The 13,668-nt window shown below is 40.5% G+C and overlaps 1 protein-coding gene across 2 annotated transcripts in view; it reads right to left on the reverse strand.

The window, feature by feature from the left end:
* Positions 1-314: 314 nt before the first annotated feature.
* The window catches only part of LOC100704073 (anoctamin-5), a 28,883-nt gene continuing 15,529 nt past the window's right edge, over positions 315-13,668 (reverse strand). For both annotated transcript variants that reach the window (XM_003445741.5, XM_005466947.4), the window contains 17 exons: positions 11,254-11,322; positions 10,759-11,043; positions 10,448-10,567; positions 10,125-10,231; positions 9,907-10,041; positions 7,961-8,066; positions 7,614-7,674; positions 7,153-7,304; positions 6,743-6,817; positions 6,421-6,667; positions 6,143-6,321; positions 5,920-6,017; positions 4,329-4,459; positions 4,019-4,224; positions 3,713-3,891; positions 2,576-2,681; positions 315-2,483 (listed from right to left, as the gene is read on the reverse strand). In XM_003445741.5, the coding sequence (XP_003445789.1) occupies positions 2,256-2,483; positions 2,576-2,681; positions 3,713-3,891; positions 4,019-4,224; positions 4,329-4,459; positions 5,920-6,017; positions 6,143-6,321; positions 6,421-6,667; positions 6,743-6,817; positions 7,153-7,304; positions 7,614-7,674; positions 7,961-8,066; positions 9,907-10,041; positions 10,125-10,231; positions 10,448-10,567; positions 10,759-11,043; positions 11,254-11,322 (2,484 nt within the window). In that variant the 3' untranslated portion in view covers positions 315-2,255. The remainder of the gene's footprint in view (positions 2,484-2,575; positions 2,682-3,712; positions 3,892-4,018; positions 4,225-4,328; positions 4,460-5,919; positions 6,018-6,142; positions 6,322-6,420; positions 6,668-6,742; positions 6,818-7,152; positions 7,305-7,613; positions 7,675-7,960; positions 8,067-9,906; positions 10,042-10,124; positions 10,232-10,447; positions 10,568-10,758; positions 11,044-11,253; positions 11,323-13,668) is intronic.

Below are 13,668 nucleotides of genomic sequence, written 5' to 3' on the forward strand. Positions count from 1 at the left end.
ATTATCTTGACACAAAATACAGCAAAAGGCAGAGCTTTAAATGTCCTTCAAGAAAACAGAGGAACTATTCCTGAAGACTACTTAAAGAAATGACTAAAAGGCGGCTTAAGAGAGTTTAGGCTGTGTTAAAGAATAAAGGTGGTTGTGCCAAATATTAACTGTTAAGCTCGTTTGAATTGTACAGACGTTTTTCTGTGGAGAATTGTGGCATGTCTTAAAATAAACTTGGATGAGACCTTTATGTTGGAGAAAGATGCAAAACATAGATGCGCTTGGTGTCTTGTTATAACTGAAAATAAAACTCCAACAGAAAATGGCTTTTCTTTATTTATTGGGAATTTTAACAGTTTTAATAAGTTCCTGTTCAACAGTCAACAGAAAACTTACATATTAATACTGACAAAATATTTACATGACCACAGTTCATGCACAAAACTGGTACGCTGCACATAGTTTGCAGCATCAAATACTATGCAACAGATGTTGAGAAACAGATAGGAAATTTTTTTTTCTTTAAAAAAACATACAAAAACAAATAAAGACAGATGTTTAAGGCATTCGTTTGTTGGGAAATCCATCATGGATGTTGCTGGATTTTGCACGCCTCTGTAAACAGTCATGCTCAACAGACACTGAAAGATTTTAAATCCTGAGATTGGAGTGAGCCCGGCTTAGCTGTCGACTGTCAGATATATCTTGCTGATTGCATCAGCCGCTTTACTGTAAGAAGTTAAAGCACAAACACGGAAACCTAAAAAAGCATAAGAGATTAACATGGACTCTATATGACAAATGATCAATTCATTTAAAAAAAAATCAATCAGACGCTTGCTGCAATGTAAAATGTCAATCAGGAGTCTTATTTTTCATTAGTGTGGTCCCTTGATGTGCTGGAAGAGCTGTCTGAGCTAACACTGCTTGTTGGCCAGTTACGAGGACAATCTAAAAGAAAGAACCCAAATGCTGCAAGGTCCAAATGTAAAAGCATAAAAAGAGTAACTCTAAACACAAATGCTTCAGGCTACAGGGCAGAAATGGATCAATAAATTAATTGCACTATAGCCCCTTAAAAATCAGCATCTTTATATCCACAGCAGCACTTAGACGCCAGCTATAGTTAATGAGCTGGTTACTAAAACCATTTCATGTTACTCATACATATCCCCACCAGGCTACAAGAAGATCTGCTTCCTGTATATTTCTAAGCTTGCGGTTACACAATTAATAATATTTGGTGACATAACCAATATGAAAACTGAAAATTAAAAGTTGGCCATTTATTGTATAAACAGGGGAAAGTAAAGCCAACACATGATCTGTCCAGTGTCCTGACAACATGTTCTTCATGTAGTCTGTTTGTTTGTTTTTAGAGAAATGTTATAATTGGTCCCGCAGCAACTTGGTAATACACGTAGAAGATCAGACACGAGCCTGCAGCTGCTGTCTTAACGCATTATTTCTGTCGCTAACTCAGGTCAGAGTGGAATAACACCACACATCTGATTGTTACAGTATTACTGCAGTGTGATGGAGGTACTTGGTTTTCAAATGCACAGTTTTAAAGAGCTTTTTTCTACATATAATATACACTCAAACAATGAAACTCATAGTCTACTAGCTCGGCTGTAGATCAGTGGACATATTGTTATGTAGCTACCTATTAAAATAAAAATAAAAAACGAATCATGGTGAAGCTGTCTGAAGAAGCACTGCCAGTTGAGTTGTGTTTCATCTCGAATATGTTTAAATATTTGTAAGCATGAGTGTTTTCTACATTCACAACTGACTCGTATCTTCTTCTCTAAATATTCAGTCCTTCATTTTGCATTCTCATCAGAAGGCTAGCATGCAGAATATTAAATTACTGACATCACAATCAGCTCTTTAAAAAGGAATCAAGCCCACTGTCACATGAAAACAAACCTTAACTGTATCAGAAAACACAGAGATTATGCTTTTATGACAAAGAAAGACGAATGTAAAGACAGTTTTTATCGGATAGGAACACTTCGTCTGCAAAAGAAGCTGATTTTAAGGAAAATAAAATGTTATACTGCACTGGATTTTAAATGCTGTCTCTATGCGTTTCCTAACATAGGAGTATAATGTGGAAGTCTTTATTGTCCATCCAAAATGAAACAAATAGCCTTTTGAATTCAAGGACAGAAGCCCTTGCATATGGCTGTTCTCAGGGAGAAGAAAATACGCAGACATGTCCGCCCTCGGCTTTGTTAGCTGGAGGTGCGACGCAGGCGCTACAGGCACTCGGAAAGCACTTCGTGTTTGTCTGGCGTCAACGACGTTTCCGAAGTTTGCGGCTCTGTGATGAAGCTGGCACTCAGCTGCAGTTTGAGCTTTTCCACCTCGTAGTTATGCAGGTGTTCTTGAATCAGGTATCTTTCTCGCTTGATGCGCGCCTTCACATCTGACGGGACGTCTGGGATCATCCACGCAATAAAGAACTTCACCACAAAGACCACATGCTGCAAAGAGAGTTATCAGATGGTAAAGAGATCATCACTTTGCAACATTAATTCAGGCTATTTGTGTGAGGGAAAAGTGTATTTTATCTTACTTCCATGATAATAATGAAGGCCATTTTGGCTGCCAGGATGTGCCAGAACTGCATGGTGTGAGTGTACTCGTTCTCGTGGCCTGGAGGGTGCCGGTAGTCACGGTATCTGTACAGACCAACAAGAGACCGGCGTCATATGCAAAAATTTCTAGGGTTTACAGAGAATGTTCTGAAAAAGAGAAAATATCCAGTGTGTGACATCAATGGGTGAAATAACCACTCAATACACCACCAATGTTTGATGAGGAACCATAAAAATCGAAGTGAATGGGCTGTATAAGCGGAAGACCACACTTGGTGCCACTCCCATCAGCTAAGAGTATGAAACTGAGGCTACAGTTCACATGGGCCTCCCAAAACTTGACAGTAGAAAAAGATTGTCTTGTCTGATGAGTCTGGATGGTAGGATCCGAATTTTGTGTAAACAACATGGATCAGGTTCAGGGTAGTGGTCGTGTCATGGTGTGGTGGATATTCCCTTGCTGTCGTTTTAACGCCACAGCCTACCTGAGTATTTTTGTTGACGATCCTTTTATGACCACAGTGTAACCACATTCTGATGGCAGTAGGATGACGCACTATGTCACAAAGCTCTGATCATCTTTAACTGAATTTTTGAACATGATAATGAGTTCAGTGTAACTCAGATGGTCTCCACAGTCACCAGATCCTAATCCAGTACAGCACATTTGGGATGTGGTGGAACGGGAGAGTCACATCAGGGATGAGCAGCAAATGTGTGATGCTGTCATGTCAATATGGACCAAAATCTCTGTACCTATCTGACAAATTTGATGATGCCTTTCATAAAAGTTATGTTTGCTAACATGTAAACACAACATTAGTACTCATCTACAGTCAGTGAGAATGCTAAATATTTACTCTGCTCTGATCTTTGCCTCATTTTTGCCTTTTCACCACCAATTGCTGCATGTAGCAGCTGGAAACAACACTGTGAGATTAGTGAGCCTGAATCTGAGATGAAAGATCCTAAAACACTCCATTGACAGGCACGAACTGCAGAGTCTTGCAATGACTTTCATTGGTTAACTCGTTTTACCAATATTTTATAAAGGATATTTATTAATGCTTTAAATATGCTGAAAATATCTAAAGAGCTTCTTTCAGCTCTAATACCTGCAGGTCGTATTGAAGTGACGAAACCAGTTGTCCTCAGTCATGTTTTGTGGTCTTATCGGTATTCTGTATTCTGACAGGCTGCTGTTGATGTAGCCCTTCATGCTGGTACTGTTGCTGTAGGCGTACAGGTACACCATACGGGGGATCATGTCTGAGGTGAAGGCCATGATGAAAGCCTGGAACAAAAGGGATCACAAAAGGTTGTTTCTGAAGCTTAGTTCCAGGCTGATATGGAAGCACTATCTCATGAAGTTTAACCTCATTTTCAATGCGATGAAAAGGAAAAAAAAAAAAAAAACTCACATTGGTAACAACAGACAAGATGGCCACTGAATTTAGAATCTCCTGCCATGCTCCGATGTTTCGAGCCTTGGATGCCACTGGTCGCCTAAACTGGGTGGTGAACTTCCAGGCGTCCACCCTGATTTCCAAGATGTTGTTGAACAGGGCCAAGAGGGGGGCCAAGGGGAAAGAGGCCACAAAGAGAGTGATGAAGCCAAACTGGATCACTGGAATTACAGGGAAAGCAGTCAGGACAAGTTAAACGTTTCCTGTTTAGTACGACTTTTAGTTGATATTTTCATTTATCAGAAAGACTAGTGAAGCATCTCACCCATCTCTAGGTACTCGTAAAACAGACCCAGCTGGCTGAAGTTCTGCAAAACGTGGTCCTGCTCCCATCGACTGTAATGGTTCTCGGGGTTGTGACGCCCCTTTCTGCTGCTCCACCAGTTACGCATCAACCTAGCAAAAAATCCACAATGGAAAAAATATGTTGGAGCTTTCCACAACGAGATTTTCAGAGCAAGAATTCTACATAAGCTGCAGATTTAGCAGATGCAGTTCTCTTCTGGGAGTTTAAGACACCACCTCAGCACTTCTAAAGCCCCAGCTTGTTTTATAGCAATGCCAAAAGATCAAGAAGATTTCATTTTGTCATGGGTTCATGCAAAAAGTATGATTTTTTTTAGTTTTTTATAAATACTATTTTCTGTTAAGTTGCTTTCATTTATGTGCCAGGCACTTAAAATTCAGCTAATAATCTTCACTTACACTTTTAAGCTGGAATAGGCAGAAATTCTTTTAGTATAAAAATGCACGACAGCTTTTCAGTTTAATGTAATTCAAGACAGGAAACTCTCCAAACCGCCTCTGGGCTTTGTTTTCAGGCTTTAGAGAACAACAACCAAGGCATTTTTCTACCTAATCAGGTAAGACGAGGCAATACAAAGAGCAATACAGCCAAATCCACAATGGGAACTGGATGTGGTGGCTCCGTGCGTTAAATGGAGGGGTTTGGGTGTACCCGGCCTCTTGTCCTATGACAGCTGAGATAGGCTCCACCCCCAATGTTAGGCCCTGGTTTGACTATTTTTGCTAGTGCTTCTAGATGCCGATCCTTGTGGCTACTTGTTTAGGTTTTTAGGTGCTTTCCTGCTACAGCACACTTAATTCAAGTGATCATCTTGTTATCAGGATGCAATACGCTAATCACTTTAATTAGGTGTGTTGAAGCAGGGACTCGGGTCCTTAGGAGAACCTCTGTGGTAACCCTTTTGAGAACACTGAGTGGTGCGATAGATGAGTAATTACACGTTGAACTTGCACCATCTTACAGGAAGTGAGGAAGAACACAATCAATCAGTTGGGGTCATTGCCTCAGTGAAGACAGTGAACTTGATGAGAGTGACAGTGAGGAAGAGTAGACCCCAGAGTCAGGTTTGAGGACCAGTTAGTCAGTTAAGTGTATGACACTTAACTGACTAACAGTTAAGTGTCATACACTTAACTGTGATGTGTGTGGGTAAGCAATAGTGTGTATATGTAAATGATGTTGTGTCTACACGTGTGTGTGTGTGTGTGTGTGTGTGTGTGTGTGTGTGTGTGTGTGTGTGTGTGTGTGTGTCAGGAGGTTGGAGAGGACTTTAACACACAGTATTTGGTTGTTGGATTAAATGTTTATATGAAAATTAACTTCATATTTGCTGAAATTGAAGTTACATTTTTTACTTTTGGTGATTTCTTTCTAAGGGTGGGGTGAAATATTTTTAACTAAACTTTGCGCCATAGATAGTTAATGTATTATCTTTGTGGTTTCATCTAAATCTGACTTTTTTCCAGACTTTGGAGCTGATGATGGTTTCACAGATTGTGGCTTATTGCTGACTTTCGGCCAAATAAGACGAACATTTGTTGGTACTCACGGCAGCAGAGCTTCTTGAATGTTCCCCCATAACTGTTTCCCCGCCATGACGATCAACAGCTGTGTGGTCAGCTCTATCAGACAGCCTCCAGGGTCACACTAGGACAGCAAGAGACAGGCTTTTCTCACACACTTCTTATATTTATGAGGATGTCTGCTTAAAGAAATACCTCTCAGTTTAGAAAAAAAGAAACAATGCTTATATGGTGTCTTTTAAAACTCACCTCCTCGTTCCTAAATTTCTTCCATTTGCCAAACATGTATGTGTAGTTACCCGGGTAACCCACAAATTTTCCTTTGAAGAAGGCCACATAGAAGCAGGAGGAGTAGTAGTTGACAAACTGGAACATGAACATCTTTGTGATCAACCTGTTCTCATATTCCAGGTGAGTTTTTGGTATTTCTGCAGGAAGTAAAGCAGATCATCAGTTAGCAGATCAGATAGTAAATCATCAGTTTTATTGTATTTTCTTAATCCTTTGTGCCAAATAAATCCCAATACCCATATCAGTGATCCAGATGGCCACCTTCTCATAAAAGAAGTTAAGGATCATGATGATGACAAAATTGATGCAGGAAGCGGTGACAGAAGTCGCCAGCTGTGGGGTGATCAATCCGCCCACTAGCAGGGTCTTGTTTTTATGGATGCCGGACTCTCCCCCATGGTTGCCAATGATACTTGCGAAGGATGCGTAGACAGCCAACCTATATGCTATGACCCCAGTAATACAGGCCAGAATCAGAGAAATCTGTGGAGAGAACACACATGATTTATAAAGCTGTGACTAGTCACAAACATGCACTTCAGCTGAATAATCGCTTACCCAGAATGTAACAGTGGCTCCAGAGAGGCAGTAGCGAGCACACCTGCTGTGGAGGGGGAGATGTGGCTCCATTTCCTGAAAGATAAATTGTTGTTATTTAAAGCTCAGACAGACAGAAAAACACCAAATAACCTTTTCAGCAAATTTAACTTGTAAGGTCTGCGATGGAACTGTTTTTCCAGCTTTAGAAAGCTGAGTGGGAGGCAGGAGGTTTGGCAGTGTAAAGGAGCAGGAAGAGGGAAATGGGCGCAGAATGCAATGAGGACTTCAACCTGTGAGAATGAGGTTTAAATCCTGGGGAGGGGAGCCTTAAAACAGAGAAAGGAGCACTCTTTGTACTCGGTGTAATTCCCATTTTCCTTTTGTTCCAAGCTTTTTGCCCATTATAACTTTAATAGTTTGAAAAGCACCTGTGTGATCTTGTTGAGTCTCCTGTTAGTGCATTTGATCTCAAACTCAGGCCGAGTTTGAAGCTCTTGCTGTTCCTCTTCAAAGTCCACCAAGTCCCACTCGTACTCCAGCCGGGCCTGGCGTCGCTTCCAGAACTCCAAAAACAGAGTTACTGTCAAAGTGAAGAAAAAGACACGGCATTTTGTAAAAACCATAACTGGTCAAGATCGATCAAAACTCTCACATCCATTTGGCTTTATGCTGCATTTTATGCTATGCTACCTACAAACAGCCCCGCTGCTTTCGCATAACAGCATAATTGTGCCAGCAAATGTTCCCGGGCTGGAGCAGTTTAGGCAAAGTTGGAAGCCCTTTTAGTGTGAAAGGGCTTTAACTGTGAAAATCTGGCCAACAGGAGGGGGTTTCGTTGGATCTCCTACACAAGTTAAAAACAGTAAGAGCAGCACAGACTGACACTTACCCCAGATCCCCATAAACATGGCAAAGAATACGGTTGCCTCATTATCAAACAGATGGGATTGCTGGAAGAGATAATATGGAAAAGTATAGGTTCCTCGGACAAGCACAAGAGATCACATGCTGGGAACAAACAGGGTAACATGCTGGTTACTCAGTATGTAGCTGTATGATTAAATGTGGTCAACCTAAAACATTTTAGTCTATATGAGAATAATAGTTTACCTTTTTTCACTGATTACACAAACTGCATTGATTTTAAAAAAACTGATACAATGTAACATATGTGTAAATTAAATTAAATTAAATTATAATAATGTGACCAATTAATAAATGAAATGGAATAATTACCCAGGATGAGAGACACGTTGAGTCGAGCCTCCAGAACGTGCAGTTTTTATCGCAAAGAGGACACATCATGATACTGCCTCCTATTTTAGGGTCACATATTTCTTTGCTAAAAATAAAACAAAATAAAGAAACCCACAGATGAACATACAGTACACACAATGAAAGGCAGTTAAGTCATATTCAAAGTGTCTGTATATAATTATATATTGTCTAAAAAGGGTATTTTGCCATAGTATAAGCAATAAAGGGACATTTCATCGCTCCAAAGCACATTCACGTTTTCCTCTGGCCTCATGTGTTGTTTGTCCATTCTAGACCTAGAGGGCATAGTAGTGGCACATGACCTTAAGTGGCTCAAGTACTCGGATCTTGCAGTGAACTGCAGGTTGGGCAGTCTCCATTTATCCAGTTGAGATTAGGTGTGCAGGGTTTTTTTGTGAACAGTTCGGTGATCCAGCTCCACCGGCTACAGGAACAACAGGCACAAGCCTGCAGAGGTCTGTCAAGGAAATAGCCATGGAGGTGGAGGAAATGAGCTACTGGTTGTGGCTACAGAGGAGGGTCAGATGCAAGAGGTGGCAGAGAGATGTCCTGATGTAGCCACTTGCCCCCTCACCTGGAGATGTACTGGGTACAGGGTGAAACATCAGTGGCAGATGGTACCAGCTGAAGACCCTGAATCTGACCCAAAGTGCACTGGAGGAGTTGTGAGGCAGAGGGCTGAGAAGGAAGTCTAGAACCTGTATATTTTATTTGGTTTGAGATACTTTGTTTTTATATGGATTGAAAAAGTGTCTTTCTATCTGTGATAAGAGTGTGATAGGATATAAACACTGATGACAAAGAAAAGAGCACAAACACAACAGCTACAGCCTGTATAGCTTGGTGCTTGGTTTTCTACGCCTGAGGCAATGGGACTGAAAACTCTTGAATTCACTGGTGAGGTGTGGCCCAATACGTTTGTCCACATAGTTTATATAGAAATTAACCAGTTTGAAAGTCCTGCACAGAGCCCTGACATTAATCCCAGCACACACTTTATGACTGTTAAACAGGTGAAACAAGTACTCCATCACTGACTCCACCAGCCCCCTTCTTGGTGAATGGAAGAAAAAATATCAGTGTGCCTTCCTTAAAGACTGCAGGTTCTTATTATACAATATGCCTGCTGGTTTTGGTTTTCACTGGTCAGCAATTATCCATCCATTCTCCTCCTCTTATCCAGTTCAGGGCAGCTGGAGCCCATCCCAGCTAGTACAGGGCGAGAGACGGGGTACACCCTGGAAAGTTCACCAGCCCCGCTGAGTTAGCACACACACAATCATACCTATTGGCATTTTAGAATCACCAGTTAACCCCACTAAATGCATGTCCTTGGACTGTGGGAGGAAGGCAGAATACCCGGAGAGAAAGGATGGATTTGAAGCCAGGACCGTTTCACTGTACCACCTCTCTGCCTGTGGTCAACAATTACATACACTTAAATGGCAGTTTAATGGGCTCCCCTAGCCTAAACTATTGCAGTCAGCTAAAATGTCAGATCATGAAAAGTTTTATTGTTATGATTTACACTAAGCGGTCTAAGAGAGCTATTATTATTTGGAAGGCTTGCAGTTTGTGGTGCTGATGACCTTCTACATTACAGAGAGTGCTGTGTATGTTAACTAGCCTACTCTGCTCAATATAGACTATATAACACAGACAAAATATAACTTTGCTTAAATTGACTACGAAGTGTAATTAGTCTCTTTCTAAAATAATTTAAGCAAAACAAAAAAAAACTATACCCTTCACAACAAGCAGGATTTACTGCAACATTAGATAAGCTTATTTTTTGCCAGGTGTACTTACAGTAATAAAAAGACTTCTACATGTATAAAGTAGATGAAGTAAAGTGTTTACTTAGGTTTGTCCAAACAGCTGTGATGCCCCCTGGTGGCACTAACCTTGTTATGTTGTCATCATAACTGAGCACTCCATAGATGAAACATATAAGGCCCACAACCGCTGCCAAAAAGAGCATCTCTGTGTAGAAACCCAACCAGGCAAAGTAGATCCCGATCTTTTCCCCGTAGTACTTCCTGCAAGCATATAAAGAGTTTAACATCAAGACGGAAATTTTAGATGTAAGATGATCGCATTTAGGGGATGTGTGTTTGTTTACTTGATGAGGTTGAGAGGCTGCTCTTTATAAAAGCAGAGAAACCTGGCCCAGTGCTTGTACAGGTTGTAACGCTCCTCTGCATTTCTGCCCTTTTTCCAGTACCGACACTGAAAGCGAAAGACACAATGTCAAAACAGGACCTGCTGAACAAAACAGACTTTGAAGCTAAAGAAAAAAAACAAGAGTAAAGTTGATTACTTCTCCAGGAAGAGTGTAGTTAACTTGTCATTTGTTATGCGTAAGCGTGGTTTTAATTCATGTGTGTGGTGTAGAAAACATTTGTTGTCCAGTATCTAAAAGCTGCTTGTGACCACGTGTCTTACATCATGAAGGGGGAAGGCCGCCGTGTAGGTCCCATTGCTGAGTAATCGCTTGATTCCCGTCTTTTCTCTATCTTTCTGCCCCTCTTTGTAGTACGCACAACGAGACAGGATGTAGAACACCTACCAACGAGGAGGAGGTTTAACAAAAGATTAAAGGATTTGGATTTACCCTTTCAGCCAAATGCATTTTACGTTTTGCCTGATTGACCACAAAACACTTTTGTGGTCATTGGGGTAAAACCCATCAAAGGATCTTCATTTATAAAAACAAAATCATTAAGAGATTTAAAATATATCTTTCAAATACTAACAATTCTATTTCTTGTGGATGGTGGGAAAAAAGTGTCTTTGTCCCCGATGAGAAAGAAGTCAGTCTTGGTCTTGTCGAAGTGGTAGGTGAAATAGTCCGGTTCTGGGTGCATGATGTTGCCCGGCAGTCGAAAAGGTTGCGTGAACCACTCCAGAGCGACATCCTGACTTTGAGGAATGTCACTCTTCTTGAAGGGAACTTTAATCTTCAAGACATCAGCGTAGGTGGCCAGTACATCCCTTGGAGCGTGGATCTTTAGGAAATAGGTCTTTTGGTCCTTGGAGTCCTGGTGGAAAAAAAAGTGCATCCACAAATTCACAAAGGAAGGATCATTGTGACTGTGTGAGGATGTTGGAGGCAAAGAACATCATGGCAGTATAATCATGGCACTGTCAAACACTGAGCCATCCCTTTAAGACATTTATATCTGGACTCAGGTGTGCCTTAGCGCACTGTCCACTAGGTGGAGCTTGAACTACACGGTTGAATTTCTTACTGATTTGTCCTCTGTCTCCAGTTCCAGTCCTGTTTTTTCCAGGTTGGCCTCAAACGCCCTCCTCCTCTCCTGTGGATAAACACACAAACCACAAAAGCTGGAGCTCAACAGACTCATACCTGTGTTCCTTTTTACCGATCCACAACAGGGACATTCAGCCAAACCCTTTTCAGATAAATGTTCCTATTTATTTATGAGTATTTACGACTCAAACCTTTACAGTTTTCCTAGAGGAAGGTATGAAAGCCTACAGGCACGGGTTTAGGATTAAAACTGGTAAGACACCAGTAACATATTCAGGGAAAAGTTGACACCTTAATCAACAACAGGAGGTGGTATCCTGGTTAGCACAACTTTCCACATGTCTGCTACAGAAGTACAAAAGTGACCTTCACTCCTAAATGTAGGAGGGATGGCCACATAACAAAAAAATAAAAACACATTTAAAAACATAAAGATGTACCTTTATTTGATACACTTTGAATGAATCAAAATTACATCAAACATGACAACAGTGAGCTATAAAAAAATGACAGGATAACATTAATAATAATAAAAAAGCTTAGGTATATATTCAGTGTATTCAAATGACGGATACAGAAATGTGGTTAAAATTGAGATCCTGGGAAAGCTCTTAAAGCAAATGACAAAAAGTGCCATGTTTGTGTTGGATGTTTGGAAACTCATGCAGAACATTTCAGATGCCATAATGAAAGTGCACCATGTCTGGTTTTCTAACATCTGCTGAAACCCACGCTTGAGCTTGAACGTTGTCGTTTTGCTATTTAACATCAGGCATCATTTAGATCCAGCTTCGATCTTGGTCAAGTCAAACTTTTAGAACAGAGGTGACCACACCCATATTTATACATTACGCACCCCTATACGCCCTGTGGTGCCAGGTGTGGTTAACATGAAGGTACCCTAGCAAATGCCAAAACATTTGCATTTGATTGAGTAAATACATTTAACACAAAGTTTATAGAAAAAAACCTGTAATACCAAGTTCATACCTATATATGAATGTTTGATCTTGTACTATCTTATCTGTGAGGACTGGGAGAGTGAAAATGTAAACATCTTCTCCTCGGAGTGCAAGGGTATTTATAGCACTTCCTTGGGGATCTAGTGTGCCCTATGTCACTGCATCAGTGATTTTTCTCCCTAAAACTGTGCAGCACTGGCCCTGTGGCCAGATGCAGCTCCTGTGCTCTGCTATCCTGGATCTTAGAGTTCTGTGTCTTTTTTATATATGCTAGGCCACATGGACATTAGATGAGACAGATGCCACTTGTTGTGGGAGCATGTGTCTCTTCGTGGTTTTCCTTGTTATCCAGTGAGTGTATGTGATACTCTGAGAGCATGCACCCCACTGATAATTCCCTCCTCGTGGATTAAGGAAAGTATTTTTAAGAGGGATAAGACTCAGTCTACTGGCATTTGTCTCGAATTTGGAGGTTGTTAAAAGAAAATACTGGAATTTGTCATTAAGTAGTGAATCAGATCTCTTATGTGTTAAACTTTAGCATTATATAATAAGTGTTCAGAGGGGTGTACTATGAAGCAACATCAGCATAGTAACTTTTGCATAACCTGCTCCAGACCAGATTACTGTAGGTTTCGGTAAACTGCATTTTCCCTGACACAGTATCCTGTAAGTGTAATATAGATACTTTGAATATGTTCCATAAACGGTAAATGGACTCTACTGGAGCACTCAAAGCATTTCCTACAACGTGCACTTTTTTTACACCTGAGTGCTAATGTAACATTGACATCCTGGTAAATGCACATTGGGGTTCAGTATCTGGGATGCAGACTGAAGCAGCCAGAGATTGAACCACCAACCTTCCACTCAGATGACCTGTTCTACCTCTTGAGCTAAGACTACCCAGAATATAATCAGTAGAGCTGACTAAACACTACTGAGTAAAGCCTAGCCTTGCGTCACACTGTCACAGTAATTTCCCTTCATTTATACTCAGAAGGTCATGCACATTTTTAGATTTGGCCTTTTTTTTAAACACTGCTTTGTTTTGAAGCTTCTAGAACACAAATTAGAAAACTGACCAGTTATATTTGTATGATATTTATCACTGAAGATATTCAATTAACAAAATTAATTCCACTTTGATCTGGCGACAAACTAAAGCAGTTCTCCTTTAGGAGGCTAAGGAAAAGTTTAAAAGCTAAACACAACCTGTAATGTTTAAGTGCATGAAATTTTAAGTTTCAGAGCTCTAAGGTGCAGTTTTCACATTAGAAATAAGCAGTAGTGTCAAGAGTGTATCGAAATGTAGTAGAAATGTATTAATAGATTTAGGCCTATTTTACCACTCTGTGCACTTAATTACTCTCATCAGTTCCTCTGATATTTTCTCTGATTGGAGTAAAAAGAAACCCAGTTGATCGATT

The sequence above is a fragment of the Oreochromis niloticus genome, linkage group LG1, assembly GCF_001858045.2.
Source record: "Oreochromis niloticus isolate F11D_XX linkage group LG1, O_niloticus_UMD_NMBU, whole genome shotgun sequence".
NCBI classification, from domain to species: Eukaryota; Metazoa; Chordata; class Actinopteri; order Cichliformes; family Cichlidae; genus Oreochromis; species Oreochromis niloticus.